The 18396-nt window shown below is 40.2% G+C and overlaps 1 protein-coding gene across 1 annotated transcript in view; it reads left to right on the top strand.

The window, feature by feature from the left end:
• LOC123773882 (early endosome antigen 1) overlaps nucleotides 1-18194 on the top strand; it is a 29723-nt gene extending 11529 nt beyond the window's left edge. Inside the window, 9 exon segments of the mRNA XM_045767809.2 lie at nucleotides 658-798; nucleotides 1797-1934; nucleotides 4225-5217; nucleotides 7730-7849; nucleotides 9556-9726; nucleotides 11100-11219; nucleotides 17346-17513; nucleotides 17824-17910; nucleotides 17912-18194. Coding sequence (XP_045623765.1) covers nucleotides 658-798; nucleotides 1797-1934; nucleotides 4225-5217; nucleotides 7730-7849; nucleotides 9556-9726; nucleotides 11100-11219; nucleotides 17346-17513; nucleotides 17824-17910; nucleotides 17912-18052 — 2079 coding nt within the window. The 3' untranslated portion in view covers nucleotides 18053-18194.
• Nucleotides 18195-18396: the final 202 nt, after the last annotated feature.

Genomic DNA, 18396 nt, shown 5'->3' with positions numbered 1-18396 from the left:
GTTCTCACATTCTTTCGTTTCCAGTGATTTAGATAAATTGTTAAAATATTCTTTCAGTACTATAAGAGCATTCATGTTCTGTTTATTACTTTTCTTTTTAGTAAGATTTTATTTTTTCAGTTGTCTCTGTAATGACAAACTTGGAATATGTTTTAAGTGAGTCATGTGTAAGAAAGACCATGTTTTGAGTTTGTTTATTTTCCCATAGCTTGCCCAAAAAGCTGTGCGTATTTAGTGGCTTTAGGCATAGTATGTACTAGCTCTGTCTAAAAATCCAATATTCTGTTTGTAACTCATCTTGTAAGTATGTACTTTTACCTGAATAAACATTTATTTACTATTTATTATTACAGTGGCACCTCGATTAATGAGTTTAATGCGTTCCAACACCGAGCTCGTCATGTGGAAAACTTGTCTTGCGAAATAACAACATAACTGTCGTCAGAGGTGTCCGAGAACCAGTGGGAACGCTCGTTAATCGAGCGAAAGCTCATTAGTTGACATATTTTCTGCGAGTGGCTTGCTCGTTACTCGAAATGCTTGTAACTGGAGCTGCTCATCACTCGAGGTTCCACCATATTATTATTATTATTATGATTATGATTATTATTTATTATTTATTATTTATTAATTATTATTATTATTACTTATCAACAGGGGAAGGATGAGGAGATGTCACACATGTTGAGTCTACTTGAAGACAAGGAAGTTGCCATGACAGGAAATGCTCAGCAGGCTGATGAACTCAAATCTAAATGTGCTAATTATATGGAGAATATTCAAGCCCTGGAAGCTCAGGTAATGTTTATATGTCTGGTAATTGTAATTTATAATTGAGGTTAATTAAACAGAAACAGCCAGTTTCTAAGCCTTTTCACTTTTGATGCTTTCTAAGACAAGATCACAGAAGGTTCCATTGGATAGGATCAGGACAGAGTGACATTTTGCACCGATGTAACATGAATACATGTACACACTAAATATAACATAAATTTGTATACATTTCCACAGCCTCTGAAACTTTACATCTTCAACAAATTTATTGGGTAGCCGGGATCAAACTTACTTTGAACATACAGCTTGTGTATCTAACAGGGATTTGATATTGACAAGATGTAAATTGCTTGTCATCACTTTATGACAGTAAATCCTCATCTACCTCATTGTTAAGTCGGGTAGGGGTATCTCTACTTTCCCTGCTGATTTGTTGTTCTTCTTCTTCTCTATAGACCTGGTACACCATTATACACATCATTCATGTGTATATTGTACAGTATTTTCATACAGTAAAGTTGATATTTCTGACAAAATTTGAATGATCAGTATTAAGGAAATGCCTGAAAAAAAGAGCCTATGTGCTGTTTGCTGAATGTGTAATTCCCTGTAGAAGTGTCTACTTGTTAGGTACGTACTTCCATCTGAGGGGGAATTACCCATTCAGCAAACAGCACATAATCTCTTCTTTTCATATCATGTGGAACCAGCTGGGCTGGGTATTTCATATCATATCATATCATGTAATTCGGCCTTGGGGGGGGGGGGGGACCTCGATGAAAAGCCAAATGTGTTTGAAATATACTCTGCCTTCCTGTCTTCTGACACAATGAATTATTTATTGAATTATATACTCGATATAATAAAAATAAAGTTTAGTTGATTCTGAATTTGTAATTATTGTTTTTAATCTAGTATTATTGATCAAAGCCAAAGCTCTCATTTTGTAATCACAAAAGGCATAGTTGAATTTTTAAAATATACAGTACTGTATTTGTGATTAACAGTTGTTTCTAATTAAGGTTTCAGAGTTGAGTGCAAAGCACGCAGCTACACAGTCTGAACTAGATACTTTACGAGATCAGGTTCCATCACTACAGAACAAGTTGACTGAGGCAGACAAAGAGAAAAACAAATTAACTCGGGAACTCAGCGAAAAGGTAAGCTTGAGGCGTATAATTATCAGTTTGATTGCAGCAGTTTCTTATTTGATTCATTATTCTTGATGAATGGCTTTACTATTGTTGTGAATTAGATCAGTAGAAATAAATATCTGTGCCACATTTGCATGGATATAGGCAAATTATAAACTGCAGGGCAAGTTTCAGGTGTACTATATTTGATGACAAAATTATTGGACCTTAATTCTAAGCCTGTTCCTGAATCTGAGCCATCAATTGAAAATTCCATATAAAAATCATATTTACTTTTAAATTTATTCTTAATACAAGCTATTATGGCATTAAAATTACCTTTACTAAACATAATTCTTTAGAAGAATTACAAGGGGCAAAGTTGTTTTTCTATATAGTGTATATGCTTCCAGGGAGGCATGGTAAAGTTAACAACTGGAAGTAATGTGTGCTGTCTCAACCAAGCTTTACTGGTGACTAGCATATAAATGACCAACATTGCTAGGCAATGGAATTATCCTATCAATATGGGAAAATATGAAGCTCTAAATATAATGAAATGCCATTTTCTGGCAATCCTTCGGTAGCTTTTTGGAACTTATCCACTGACCTTGCCAGTCTTAAAAATTATACCAAACTAGGCATATTATAGCCAAGACCAGACTCTGGCTTGCTCACTCTTGTGAGATTAGGCAAGCTTAGGGGGTCACAGTTCTATTTAAAACTGAGAAAACTCCACCGGAAAAGTGGAGTTATAACCCTAACCTTGATAAACCTAGCCATCACCAGATGGCAGCCCAGATGACCCAGATCCCCGGCCAGCAGCTCACTTTACTCACAAGCCACCAGTACTGAATCCCAAACACCCTATGGAAGAGAAGAACAAGAAAACGGGAACATGAAACTACTGACAGTCCACCAGAAAAGGTGCTTTATTAAATTCAGTCCTTGATTTCTGGGAGGGCTGCCCCATTAGTAGCTCCCTGGAGCTTATTCCACATGTCTTTTAGGCTGAGGAAGACAGCTTTTCTGAAATGAAAAATAAGATTAGTTGACAGGAGATTGACCTGCAGCTGCAGGTCAAATGCACAAAGAGAAAGAGACTAACATCTGAATAGACTAGCAAAAAATTCCTGAGCACATTATTCATGGACAAAGAAGCCAAAATTGCTGGTGAAGTATAACCATTTTTCAGTAGTGTGAAGCTCACACCACTGAAAGGATGAAATGGAACTAACCACCAGAGAATTTGGCTGTGGATCCAGGGGTAAGAGAGAGCTAACAAAATGAAGCTGGCAACCAACAACTAACTGGATGAAACAGTGGCTGTGAAGGAATGCCAAAGTACATCAGGGATTAGAAAAAATGTGGAAAGAAACACCCTGAAATCCTGACACTGAAGGACAACTCGAAAGGACCCAATACACCGGACGTCGGTAGTGAGCCAGCCGCAAGGAGGAAACCAATTGTCCCGAGACTAGACAGGTGGCTCAGTTGCCACCTCTAAGTACAGGGAAAGTGGTGGCCAAAAAAGAAGCACACTACCTCAGGAGGACTAAAGCCCTGACTTGGATGGCAGGATCGCACTCCAACCAAGAAAGGCCAATAAAACGAATTATCAAGACCTCAGGAAGAATGCCAGAAAGCCCTTTCCACTAGAACTTGGCATGAGGAATGGGAATCCAGGATCAGGTTCTGGCTCGTGGTCCCTGGTAAACTAAGAATTCCATCAATTGATTATTTCCACGGTCTAATATACTGTACAGTATATACATCAGCCCGAAATAGCTCCGGGGAGCCTCCAGGTCTCACCCAAAAAATGGAATTTCATTACATTCATCGCTGTTTTTTTTTTTACATGTCCCCCTGTTTGCAGAGTGTCTTCATGTTAGAAATTGCATGACATACTTTATTGGGAGAATCCTATTGTGTATATGTTGGTGTCACTTTATGGTAGGCAGGTTAGGTTGCTGAGCAGGTTTCTTAGCTAGAGCACTCCAGTGTTCCCTAATACCAGTCTGACCCCTCAGGACCCATTTGAGAAGTTCTATGTGAGGCCAGTACCTGACTACATGTTACAGTTCTTATTGAGACACCAGAAACTTAATTTAGGAAGTAATTGAGTGGGAAGAGCATTCCCAAGAGAGCACTTGGGAATGCTCTATATTATTATTCATATAAACCCAAAGCCTTTGTTTTCAGGCTTATTGTATCTTAATAGAAATTTAACTTTCACAGTTAACTGATAATTCTTTCAAAAATATTTTGATTACGGCAAGTTATTGCAGAAAACAAACTCATTAGCTTTCCTTTCCAGGTGGGCGAACTAGAGAGCTTGAAGGAGAAAGTAAATGATGCATCTAAAGAGGAAAGTGAAGTCTTGAAGAAGAAGTCTGAGCAAGTGGAAGAACTTCGTAAAAGTCTTAGAGATGCAGAACATGCAAGAACTACTGCAGAAAATGCCCTTGTAGTAAAATCTGAAGTAATTGAACAGTTAAATAATAAAATGACATATGTTAGTAATGCTCTTAAGGACTCAAATACCAGAACTACAACACTGGAAGGTAATTTAAGAGAGAAAGAAAAAATTATTGAAGGATTACAAGACAAAGTCAAGGAAATTGATATTCTAAAGACTGATATAATCAAGGAGAAGGAAATGGCAAAAGCAAAAGACCAAGAAATTATTGAAGTTAAGAAGAAAATTTCTGAAACTGAAACAAAGAAAATAGAAGCAGAAAGAAGACTTCAAGACACTCAGGAAAATTTACTTAGTGTACAGTCAGCTTCCATAGTTCTTGAAAGTCAATTTGAATCTCTCAAAGAGAAAATAAAACAAATAACACAAGATACTGAAGAGTTGCAGAGCAAATATAAATTAGAATTAACTGAAAAAGAAAACTTGAAGAGCAAGCTTTCAGTGGCTCTCATGGAGGCTGAGAATATGAAAGATAAAATTCAGAAGCTGCAGTCACAAAATTCTACCTTAGACACCGAGTTAAAAGCAGTGCATGTAAAGAATTCAAGCATCGAGGCAGAGCTCAAGAAATTAGCAAACGATAAGAGCAAATTGCTAGAAAGCGTAGTATCTCTGGAAGGAAACAAAGCCCAGCTGGAAAGCACTGTGAAAGAGCAATCTGTAAAACACTCCGAAGAAGTGAAGGAATTGGGAGAAAAATGTGAGAGTTTAAAAAATGAAAACAAGGTATTATCTGAGCAAGTTGGCATTATTACGTCTGAAAAAGATTCCCTGGATAGAAATAAAGCTTTAATGACACATGAAATCAAGACCATCAAAGGAGATTTGGAGGTTTGTATTTCTCTCTATTTTCTGGAAATGCATCTTATAAATTGTATTAGTATTTTTCATCCTGTACTTACTGTTTCTGATGCTATTTAACTACCGTATGATTTATCTTGGTCTATATTTTGCAGAAGATATTTTCACATGGTGCATAGCTAAAGAAACTCATGTATAAAAATTAACGATTAAGTTAAGATGATGTTCATAGGTCTATAAATATATTGAATGCCAATTTGAATGAATATTTGTATTAGTACCTGCTACGGCCTCACTGAGCCAGTAACGGTTCTTATTTCAATCGCTTACTATGGAACTTTATGCCTCTTTCTTCTTCACTGCTCCCACATGAAATCATTAGTAAGTTATCAAGAATTGGCAGAAACAAGTAATCGTGCAAGGAGAAGCAGAAAGAATGGGAGTAAACAATACTAAATAACACCTTTACCGATATAATCTCTATCATATAACTACACATATGTACACAGAGTGTCACTTTCACACAGGACACTTAATATATCTGCAGTGTTCTTCAAATCCCGATGAGTCCACTATCTTCAAGTATACGTCATCCACGTCCAGTGGTCATCACCGGCGAGTTCACCTTACTCACCATGGGCCAGTCCCACACCGTATCGTCACGATGTCCAAATACACAATGTCTGCTCTCCAGAAACACACTGGCAGAGGTCTTCAGTAACATGCTGACAGGGGTCACAAATAAAACTTCCAGGGGTCTTTACAAACACCCTGGCAGAAGTCTAACTACAAGCTAGCAGAACTTCTCAGCAGATGGCCAGTTCTGTCGTCTTGTAACTCCTCTTGGCCAAATTCTGGGTATGTCAGTCCACACAATTCTGCACAGGTACAACGGCCAATACACTGTCTACTACCGATGGTGGCCACTTGTCCTTGCAGGAACAAGTCAGGAGTTCTGGACTGCCCAAAGTGAACTGTTTTCCAAAGTGCAATAGACACTCCTCGTCACCTCTGTGGTCACAACAGTCATTAGGAGTCATAATAATCATAATTGTCAATAGTCATTATTAGACCACCTCAAAGCACCAGTGGTCCCTAGTAGGCAAGAACTCCAGTTGAACAGACTAATGCCACGGTCTAATACATACATATCAGCCCGGTAAGCTCCGGGGAGCCTCTGGGACGCGCCCAGAAAATGGCGTTTCATTACATTCAACGCTGGTTTTTTCATGTTCACTTCTGACATTTCCTATAATGGACTGGAGTCTCCTCTCTCTGTCAGCAAGCTGTGTTCACCCTCTTCGTACATGTGCAGGACATGGGCCACTTATCTTTGTTGCATATGGTAATGGTGTTTCTTCAGATCTCTCTTCTTATGACCATGTGTGTTCTACTCGGTGTGAACTTTCATTCTAGTCGCATAGTGTTACTCTGCCCCTTAGTGATTCTGTCCTTTGCCATATGGTTTTGGGTTGTGACTGGCTATTCCTGGGATGTTCACTCAGATGTTTGCAGATTGTGTGCTTGGCATTGCTAAGGCTGTGTTGCCAGCTCTGCCCAAGCTCTGTACATCGCTCAGCTTGAGCAGTGTGCCAAACTCAGTCTGGACTGCCTGCCTCTGAGCAATGTGCTTGGCCCAGGTTGTGTACCTATTTCTTCATGGGGGCTATGTGTATGGCTGTTACTATGCCATGTTGTTGTTGTTGTTTGTTGTTTCAGATTTAGCTACTCAGAACGAAGTGACCATGTAGCATGGGCTATGGTGAGCCTGTAACATGTTGTTGGTTGTTCATTGGCAGTTTGCAAGCTATCAGGGCTGTATACCAGGCTCTGCATAAAAGGTGTGCCTGGCTCTGCCTCGAGTTCTGTCTGGGCTGTGTGTGTGTGTTCTACATGGACTTCATTTCTGGCTATTCCCAATTTCTCTGCCTGGCTCTTTTCGGACTGTGCTCCCATCAGGTTGTACTTCCTATTATTTTTGGGGCTGTGTCTGTATATGCCATGTTGTTTCTGGGCTATATGCCAACCTGTGTGCCAGGCAGTTTCTGTACTGTGTGCTGTATAATTCTGGGGTTTGTGCTCAGTTCTCAGGACTGTGGATTCTTCGCCTTGGTTTCCTGTGGTTTCAGATTGCTTTTAGTTTATCCCAGATCTGAGACTTGTTCTAGGCGTTCTGTCTCAGTGTTGATCTTTCGCTCCGCCTATGGTGTCCTTTGGCTTCTCCATATATATGTTGCACTTTTAGCATTTGGTTAACTGGGAGCTCCCTCTGCCCTGGGCTACTCATTCCTGCTGTCTTCTTCCATGGGAAGCCCAGCTTGTCTTTTCTTTTTTAATATTTGTTTTCCTTTCAGAAAATCTGGCTCCTCTGTTCAGGCACAATTTTGAGTTGGCTAGGGAGCTCTAAGTGGGGCCTTTCTTCGCATCAAGCATTGGTCATAATAGGTTGATGCGATATATTTAGAAAGTAAATATTAAAATAATGCATCTTTAATATTTGTCGCAAGTGTTGCCATTGTTTAGTGATTCCATTATTACACAGAGAGCAAGAACAGACTGCAGTAAACTTCAAGACCAGGTTCAGGAACTCCAAAAAGACAAGGTCACACTCGCTCAAGAGACAGCAACGTTAAAAGGCACTGTCAAGGATCTCGGTGATAAGGTAACCACATAACAATATTCATTTTTGTATCCAGTGCAACCTCAATTATCTTGACTAGTTAAAATCTCTGGGTGGCCGGATAACTAACAATGAAAGTAACTGAAGAAAAATTGCGTGGTGTCATTGGGACCAGGTCAGGGTGTCTGTAAGGAAGCTTCATGCATCCTACCAGGTCATGCTGTAAGTGAGGGAGTTTCAGGTGTCTTGCCAGGGAGCTTCAGGCATCTCGTCTGTCAGTCATCTCGCCAGATCAGGTGTCTTGTCAGGTCAGGCATCTCACCAGGTCAGGCATCTAATCAGGTTAGGTATCTCATCAAGTTAGGCATCTCATCAGGTTAGGCATCTCGTCAGGTGAGGCACCTCACCACACCAACACTACTTAAATTATATCGTTTCTAGGTTTACTGAATTGATTCTTGTACAGTATTAGCATTCTATTTTTCAAACATTCACTTTATTTAAAGGTTGGTTTATTTGTTGAAGAAAATAAGGAAAACAGAATTACTTAGCACACAACTCTTTGTGATCCTTGCCACACACTGCCGTACTTGATTTCCTATTGTCAGTCAGAGACAACAAGCCTGTTAACCTTATTGAGGTTCCCCTATCCATATGACTGATCATCCATAGGATGCAACCCACAAGAATTGTCTATCTCACAGGTACCTACTTATTGCTAGATGAAGAGAGGAATCAGGTGTAAGGAAATATGCCCAGTGATCTGTATGGGAATTGAACCTGGAACCTCTCAGTTGTGAACCGACTTCAACTGTCACCTATTGCAATAAGCATTTCGATTATGTTAATATAATGAAGGAACAATGGGTTGTGAAAGTACATACATTGGGGAATTGAGCGGTACATTCTTGCAAAGCCACTGACAAGCATAGTGTTTTGGGCAGTTATATACATGCAACAAATTACAGTACATGTTATTTTTTATTCTCATGTCAATAAACATTTTATTTCTAATATGCTTAACTTTTATTTAAGCTGAGACAACATGGATAGGATTTGCTGGCCTTGAAAATTAAGAAAACATTACCTTACAGATGATATTTGTGATCATCTCTGAACGTCATGACTAAAAACACTCCCTCGTTTATTTAGTATAATACAGATTTTCTCGTATTTGTATGATCCCTCGAGTCCAAGCTATTTAAGATCTTCTTGTACAACAGAGAATGGGTCAGCCTCTGTCATGGGTAGGTTGAGATTGTCATCAGGAGCCTGACATGTGTGACACATCTTGTTTGTGCCATTGACAGGTCTTGTTTGTGCCATTGATGTACCTTGTTTGTGCCATTGATGTACCTTGTTTGTTCCATTGATATGCCTTGGTTGTGCAATGACACAAGGTCAGGGAAGCTAGTGAGATGCCGCCCAGAGAGTGATGTTTCCTTACACATAACACTATTGTTTCGAAGTGACTGGCATAGCTGCTAGTTGTGTGAGTAATATAGAGAACATTGGGTTTTACTCTGACCAAGCAGACATAATAACTATGTCAAAAATTGCAAATATGTTATAATGGACCATTCATTGTCTATTGTCAGAGTCAAAAGTTTAAGAGGGCTTTGAAATCTAATACCTGTTATTGAATAGTTATAAAATGTATACTATATTTAGGTGGCCTATTGTACATGTAGTGTTATGAAGTAGAGTATATTATTGAGCGTTTATGGACGTTACCTTGTGTTAAACAGATTAATGAGGAAGCCTCCATGAGAGGTGCACTGTCGGGGCAACATGCTGCAGAGTTGGCAGCGGAGCGTCAAGAGCGCGACAAGGCTGAAACTAACATGTTGGCTCTTAAGGAATCTATAGCCAAGATCCAAGTAGAACGAAAGAGTGAGACTGAAGCACAAAAGTCTGAGGTTGGTACAAGTCTTTTATTGTTCTGTTTCAAGAATAAATATAAATTAAAACACTGATAATATTTATAACGAGTTTCTAATAAGATGTAAATCAGTGGTATTGGTTGTAACTTATGGAATCTTTATTAGAAAATGCCATTGCAAACATTAAATATTAACATAGGAAGAATTTATTTTGCTAGCGTAAGTTGCTCTAAGATGAGCCATATTGCCAGAAGTACACACAGTTCTATTTTGGTACATAATGTTATCAAGTGACAAATCAATACAGTACAGTACTTAAAAAGACTTGTGTACAGTATAATTGTGTAACAGAGGAAATATTTTGTTTGTTCATACAAAATTTGTGCACATCACCAAGTAATACTGTAAACAGCATACTGGTGTATGATACAGTAAAAGTTGAATTATTCGGTACGGTTGGGCCCGAGACCCCTCGCTGTACTGTAGTACTGTACTGTATATAGTTAACTCTTAACAGTTCTGCACTATTGTAAAGTTTTCATAACATTGTTCAGATGCTTTGCTTTATGTGCATGTGTTTACAAGCCTCACTTGTTATGTAGACTTTGGAAATTGTTCACTTCAAGCTGTATGTGCTTAGGGCAGCCATTTCCTAGGCCAGGGAAAAGCAACCTTAGACACGCATGCCAACTTTGGCACACAAATGACTTTTCTGTGGGGAGCCCCTTCGGCTTCCTGGGGCTATTGGACTAATATGTGATGTATTACGAAGGCATAGCTTCATAGATCCCGGCCCCTAGCTGCACACAGGTGCTGTGTACGGCTCCTGCATGTGCCAGCCTTGGTTGCTCTCTCAGTAATAAGGCTCTCACAGCCAGCACAGATGCTGACGATTTTTTTTTCCAAGATGGCATCCGTTTACAGGAGTCCTGAAACATAGGATGAGAGCCTTGTGTACCCACAGGAGTTTTGAATCACTCCCTATACTAGTACCTAAAAAAAAACACATGGTATTCTGGGCACCCTCCATCCAGGACTACAAGGTGCTCTGCACCGTGCAATGGTTAGAGACTGGGGAAGGGGATGGTATTTGTCCCCCCATCCCAGCGTGGCTTGGGGTTACAGCTCTCCCAGGGTCTAAGATTTGGCATAAGCACTGGGAAGTTGCTGAAGGGTCTACCAGAAATGGGCATCTTGTTACATTCAACATTGCATTGCTACTTCTGTTCTTGAAATGACCTAATAATTTATAATGTATTTTCCTTGTGTGTTTGAGGACATGCAGGTAACTTCATTTAATGTCTCTCATATATTATTCACTTGAACCTTGTTGGTAAAGAGTTCTTTGAGTTAATGTTTTTCTTTAATCTTTTTAGTTTTCAGATCTTGAATCTTTTATTTGTTTTCAGATAATGAAGTTAACTAAACAACTTGAAACTCAAAAAGAAAAAGTAGGAGAGTTGGAGGGTCGACTTGCCACCCTGGAAGCTGAAGCTGCTGGGCTGGCTGGAGATAAGCTGGAGCTAGAGGTTTGTGCACATTAATCCCGTACATTACAGTGACCCAGCATGTTGGGTCATCTTAGACGTGCACTTAAAGCATATCATGGTCAAATGGGTTAAGTAATTTAACCAGGGAATTGTCCGAGTCCACTAGGAGTCTTGTGGCTCCAAGTTGGTAGTCAATTCAAGTTTTTACAAATTACTCACATGTGCTCTGGTGTACGTAATGGAGTTCTCCACCAAATGCCTCCTTCAGATACGGCAGGAAATGGCAAGAGCGTGATATAACTTTGTGAAAATCATTGGAGCAGGACAGGGATTAAATCAGCGATCTAAGCCACCCCAGACGCATGTCTTAACCCATTCAACCATGATATAGTATATATGATTTAACCAGGGATCCGCCCAAATCCATTAGGAGTCTTGAGGCACTGGAGAGTTGTAGATGTTGAGGTTCATTGAATTGAGGTTCTACAGTACTGTACAGCTGTATACATATTCATTCTTTCTGAAAATGACATATTAGTGACTTATCATCCCTTCTAACAACTATTACGTTGCTTTCACAGAGGCTCTTAGCTGCCACTTTGAGTTCAGGAGACAGTGTGGTTCTTTTGTAGTTATAGTTCTGTACCTCGATACTTTCCTCCAAAAGCCCTGCTTGTAATGTATCCTTATTGGTGACCTTCATCTGTGTCTTGAGGTTGAGTATGTTGTCTAGCAAGTTCTACAACTGTAGAACAGTTGTAGAACAGGCTTTGACAGGCCACTTCATTTGGCCCGGACATAATGTGGCAGTTTATGCCCATATTTAACACTTTCGCGCTCTCCGCAAAGGTCACTCAGCCAACCGAATGTGCGCGCTGCGTTTTTATCGCTTAAGCGTAAAAACAAAAATGTGTATACTCTTTTTACTCTTCTGACCTTAGTTCTCATGCTACGTATTTCATTTTGGTACCAACGTGTTCGCAATAAAATTCTCTAGAAGAACATCAGTACAAAAAGTCACGAAACGTATAGGGATACCAGCACCAAATAAATAACTACGAAGATGACTCGCCGTGAGCGCCCATCAGCAACAAAATGTTTTTACTCTTGGGATTGTAATCACCTCCACACTTATTCTACAGCGTTAATTTTGGTATCAATGGACTCGCAATGAAATTCCCAACACGGTGATATGAATATAAGCGTAGAATAATGATGCGGCCCGCCCGCAAGAGTGTGGGAAGTGGTGAAATTGTTACCCGGTATCGGTGACGGGACGACGCACGGCGCTTTGAAAGTTTATACTTATTTCACTCTCATGACATTAATTTTCTATGTACGTCATTCATTTTTGTGTCAATGTGTTCGCAATAGAATGTTCTATGTGCCCATAGGTAAAAAATATCAACAAAGCGTAAGTTAGAATAGCGCCAAATATAAAACAACGCTGGAACATATCAGTGAGCGTCAAACACACACGAAATGTTTTTACTTTTGTTATGTTTGTCAAGTTTATACTTGTTGCACACAGTTATTTTTGGTTGTATATTGATCGGAATAAAATTCCCTAAACAGACATATGCATATAATACATGATATGGGGGAAGCATTACCAGTATAAACGGCTAAAGTCACCCACCTGCAACCCGTTTGGGACAAAATACCATTTGATCGAAGTTATCCACACCTTTCATGAACTTATTGTACCATGCAGCCTAGTGGTGAGAAAGAGAGCCTCATAGCGCGCAGTTTGAAACAAACCCAAAGTAAATCGGATAAAAATTGAATTTTATACAAATATTTTAAAAGAGGACTCAACTTTATGTCCACTATGCGTTAGCGTTAGACGAAACGGGACGCGCCGGTGCGTCCAGATAGCGCGAAAGTGTTAAGAGTGATCTAATCATCAGTAAAGTTGTTTCCAGCAAGATTTGGTAATAATTCGCTGTGTCAGGGAACCGTAATGAGACCACCAAACAAAACTAAGCATTTGTGGTCCTTGTCTCGATGTTGTGGTGATGTTGATCTGCAAATTCATCGAGACACCAGCCCATGTTAGTCGATGCTAGTGTTCATCCATTGGTCTATATCATGCTCCAGCTGCATTTTGTATATATTGATCTAATTCTCAGCTGTGTGAATAAAAAGTAATTAGTTTCCCGAGAAAGCAAGGCAACAAACTAGGGGCCCTGTAGTGCATACTGCACTAGTTGTTGTAATCAGTTCATAACTGAAAGTCCCAGCTTTAATTCCCACTGCAGGACAGAGATGCTTGGGCAGGTTTTGTTTCATTCCTCTCATGCCTGTTAATTCTGAAAGCAGTGGTATGAACAAACCTTTGGAGGGTTACCAACACCATCATTGCTGAAGCTATCCCAGGCTATTTCAATAATGCATTTGACTATCCTCTTTTTACATTCTTAATTCTAATCCTTAAAAACATTGCATATTTAAGAGAAGGAACAGTTATCTAAAACTGTCAAGAATGGTGAATGAAAACAGGTGAATAGAACAGTTGTCTATTTTCTGGGTTTGGAAAGTACAGTACTGTCATTCTGTATCAGAAACAGGCCATTTTATTTTGAAATTTGTGAATGGTATACTGTATGAGGCTATTTCCTTAATATTTTTTTTGTGGGGAGCCTATGGCCACCTGGAGCTATCAGGCTGATATGTTTTATATTAGTCTGGGGCATCAGTCTATTGGAATTCAACCTACAGGCATACCTCAGAATACGATTTTAATCCGTTCCTGGAGACGCCTCGCCTTCCGAAAACTCGCATTCCGAAGTTAATTTCCCCATAAGAAATAAAGGGAAATGAATTAATCCGTTCCTGACTACCCCAAAAACCCCACATCAAACTAAATTTTTATACCTAATTCATCTAAATAAACCTACAAAAGTATGTTCCAGTTATTACTTACCTTACTGTCGAGTGCTGTAGGCGTATGGAAGATGGTGAGGAGGGGGGAGGAGGAGAGGAGTTAGTGTTTGGAAGGGGAGTCCCCTTCCATAATCACATCAGGCAGTGAGGACCTTTCTGGTGTGCTCTCCCTGGGACGTTTAACCTGAGTGCCACTAGGTCCTGGTTGAGGTTCACTGCTCGATTTCTTCACCAAATATTTGTCCATGAAAGCTTGCTTTTCCCTTCTTCGCAAGCTCTCTCTGTAGTAAGGCATCACAGTGTCATTGAAAAGATTAAGACAACGGCCTACTACAGTTTTGTCTGGGTGAGTGTGTTCAATAGTTGTTTGAATCTCTTCCCACATCTGACACACCTTCTTCATTACTGCAGAAGGGACATTCGCTGGTGCTGTTGCCACCACCTCCTCCTCCACTGCAGAATCATTCGCTGCTGTGTTGGCTTCCTGTTCCTGTTGAAGGGCTAGGAGTTCTTCGGTGGTCAGTTCTTCGTTGTGTTCTTCCACCAACTCCTCCACATCATCACCATCCAATTCCAAGCCCATTTTCTGGCCTAGACTAACAATTTCCTCAACAATAGGCGCATCATTTATAGGCTCAAACCCCTCAAAGTCTAGTTCTCTCACACCTTCAGGCCACAATTTTCTCCAGCCAGAGATCAGGGTTCTTTGAGTCACTTCTTGCCAGGCTTTGTCAACGAGTTTTAAAGCACTAAAAATGTTAAAATGCTCTCTCCAGAACTCTTTGAGGGTGAGGTTTGTGGCTTCAGTCACTTCAAAACATTTCCGGAAAAGTGCCCTTTCATACAGTTTCTTAAAATTCGCTATGATTTTCTGGTCCATAGGCTGAATTAGAGGAGTGGTGTTAGGAGGAAGGAATTTAACTGTGAGGAATTTATTGCATTGAGGCATCAAATCATCTTCCAAGCCTGGAGGATGAGCAGGAGCATTGTCAAGGAGAAGCACGGCTCTGAGTGGCAATTGTTTCTCCTGCAGATATTTTTCTATGGCAGGGCACAGCACTTCATTCACCCACTCCGAAAAAATAAGCCTAGTCACCCATGCTTTTTTATTAGACTTCCAGATCACAGACAAACGGGTTTTCTGCACATTATACTGTTTGAAAACCCTTGGATTTTCAGAATGATACACTAGCAAGGGTTTAATTTTTAAATCGCCACTCGCATTTGAACACAGCACAAGCGTAAACCTATCTTTCATAGGCTTGTGTCCAGGCAAGGATTTTTCCTCCTTGGTAATGTATGTCCTCTTAGGCATTCTTTTCCAAAACAGTCCTGTTTCGTCACAATTAAACACTTGTTGCGGTAGGTATCCCTCAGCCTCTGCAAACTCTTTAAATTCGTCAATAAATCGTCCAGCGGCTGGTTTGTCTGAGCTGGCTGCCTCCCCATGCCTTGTAACACTATGGATACCACTTCTCTTTCTAAATTTTTCAAACCAGCCCCTGCTTGCCTTAAACTCTTTCTTTTCTGCATCACTCGTTGCAGGGGTCTTCTTTAGAAGGTCTTCGTGCAACACCCTGGCTTTCTCAGAAATAATGGCCTCCGAAACACTATCACCCCTCAACTCCTTGTCGTGTATCCAAATTAATAACAACTTTTCCACTTCTTCAAGTATTTGTGGTCTTTGTGTCGTTAATGTTCTTACTCCTTTTGCCACATTAGCACTCATAATCTTATCTTTCTTCTTAAGTATAGTGCATATTGTTGATGTCGCTTTGTTGTACTGCCTACAAAGATCAACAACACGTGTACCGTTCTCATGCTTTCGAATGATCTCTTGTTTCTGCTCTATTGTCATCCTCACATGAGCTTTCTGGCCTTTATCCTTACCACTGGCTTTCTTGGGACTCATGGTGAGATATATAATAACAAATTGTATAGACAAATCACCAAAAATCCAACAAAACACTGAAAATTCACGACAAGAATTGATGTGGGGGTAGTCACTGCGCGCGAGACAATGGTGAACTGAGGGGCAGCGGGGCAGAGGGGCGACGATCGCCGAACGACCACGCGCTAGGTCGGCTGTACGCGTATCAACAAACTCGCGTTCAAACTCGACTCCCGAAGTAACCATCGCCTTCCGAGACAAATTTTTGGAGTAAATACACCTCGCCTTCCGAAAATCTCGCATACAGGGACAATCGCATTCCGAGGTACCACTGTACTTGGGTCTACGAGCCAGAACCTGGCCCTGTCGGAGAGAAAGCAATGGCCTATAGAAGCCCCCACGTGGTTGGGGGCATTCCATGTTTGCCATTGACTAGGGGTTTGCAGCCAGAAATTGTGACCGAAAACTGAAGAGGGAGACAGGGAGGCAGCACTCACCCTACCACTTAAGGAAACAAACAAATGTCATTCATCACTGCCACGCCACCTGTCCATGCAGCTCCCCCACTCCCGCACCCTTGGAAGAGGAGGGGTAGCCCTGGACCCCCCCCCCCCATTCCGGCTACCCAAGCCATCCAGTTCGGAGGCTGAGCATCAAAAAATCAGCATTGAATGTAATGAAATGCCATTTTCTGGGCGAGAACCAGAGACGTCCGGGAGTTATACCGGGCTGATGTGTATATTAAACAGTGGCAACAGTCAACTCCAATTGACTGATGCCCCAGACTAATATAACACATATCAGCGTGATAGCTCCAGGAAGCCTCTGGGGCTCACCCAGAAAATGGCGTTTCATTACATTCAACTCTGGTTTTTTATTTATTTTTTATTTACCATTATATATACAAGAGTTTTTACATTCTTGTAAAGCCACTAGCATCATAGCATTTCTGGCAGGTCCTTAATCCTAATTTTCCTCAGAATACAGCACGCCAAATCGTTTAACAACCAGATACCCATTCACTGCTGGGTGAACAGAGGCTGCAGTTAAGGATTGGCGCCCGGTCAATCCTCCCAGGCCAAAGCGCTTGTTTTGGGCAAGTGTCTTACCACTGTGCCATGGGGACTGTTGCACAGGGGACTTAACCACTGTTGCCTGTGGACTGTCAACAATATGACATTAGTATTATTGCTTCTGACATTTACAATGTTTATATATTCTTTAGAAGATTTTTTTGGCATATTATTTGTCATTCATTAAATATAGAGTACAATACTTATGCATAATTATGTATTAAATGATAGCAAATTTAGGTAAAGAATTTTTGTATGAAAATTTCTTGCTTCATTTTAAGACATTGTTGAGTGACCCTTTAATTTATGTGACAGGTACGTGTGGAAGCGGCCAGTGAAGAACAAAGAGGCCTGGTGGAACGATGTGTTGCAGCAGAATCTGAAGTAGAGCGCCTGCAGGGCCAACTTACACAACTCAGACGTAAATTGGATGATTCAACTGCTGCTCTTCATGAACTTGGGAGAGAAAATCAAAATTTGCAGGTATAATTTTCATATGGGCGACTTTACTTATTTGTCTTGTGAAGTCATTTTCTCATAAAATGACTTTTCTCTTAACTAAACTCGGTTGTTGACTTCTACTAATTTCTTCACCTTGTGTTGTTCTCTTAGGGAATACTGTATTGAACTGTAATGCTTACTGAAGTCTTTCTGAGCAAGGGCCCCCATCAATAGTGAGTTATTTTTCAAGATATTTTGATCACAATTCTTAAAATGCATAGATTTTGTTTCAGATGCTGGTATTAGTTATGTACAAGAAATAAATATAACTGATCTTACTGCTTATATCCAGATGGAAGCTACAAAATTAGCCGGTCGCAAGTGGGCAGATGACTCGGAAGTGCTCAATTGTCTAAGTTGCAACAAGATGTTCTCCATGGACTATCAGACGCCATCACTGTCGTAACTGTGGACAGATATTTTGTAATGACTGTTCAAATAAGCAAGCACCACTAGAAGCTAACAAGAAGTCTGTCAGGGTTTGTGATGGCTGTTACAATGAGCTGACACAAAAGTTGTAGAAGTAAGTTTAGATAAGGGTTTAGTCTGATGTCAGAATAGTATTTGGTGGGGTCAGTGTAGAGACTGATATACAATTCTTAAGCTTAAGCTTTTTAACCATATTTTTATATTATTTTCAAAGACAAAACAATATTATATGGTAACTTGAAACAACTTGAAGCTTCTAAATCATGTTGAGTTGGCTTAAACTAACAACTTCAGTACAGGCAAGTGAGGGGGACTAACAGGCTCTTTAAGTGTAAGAATAATACAATTATTTTTAATAAATACATACCCTAGTACTTGCTTTATTCTTTAACGTTTCATGATCTTTGTAGATTTACTAGAAAAGTGACAACATAAT

Source organism: Procambarus clarkii, chromosome 91 (genome assembly GCF_040958095.1).
Source record: "Procambarus clarkii isolate CNS0578487 chromosome 91, FALCON_Pclarkii_2.0, whole genome shotgun sequence".
Lineage (NCBI taxonomy): Eukaryota > Metazoa > Arthropoda > Malacostraca > Decapoda > Cambaridae > Procambarus > Procambarus clarkii.
This window is presented reverse-complemented; position numbering and strand designations above follow the sequence as displayed.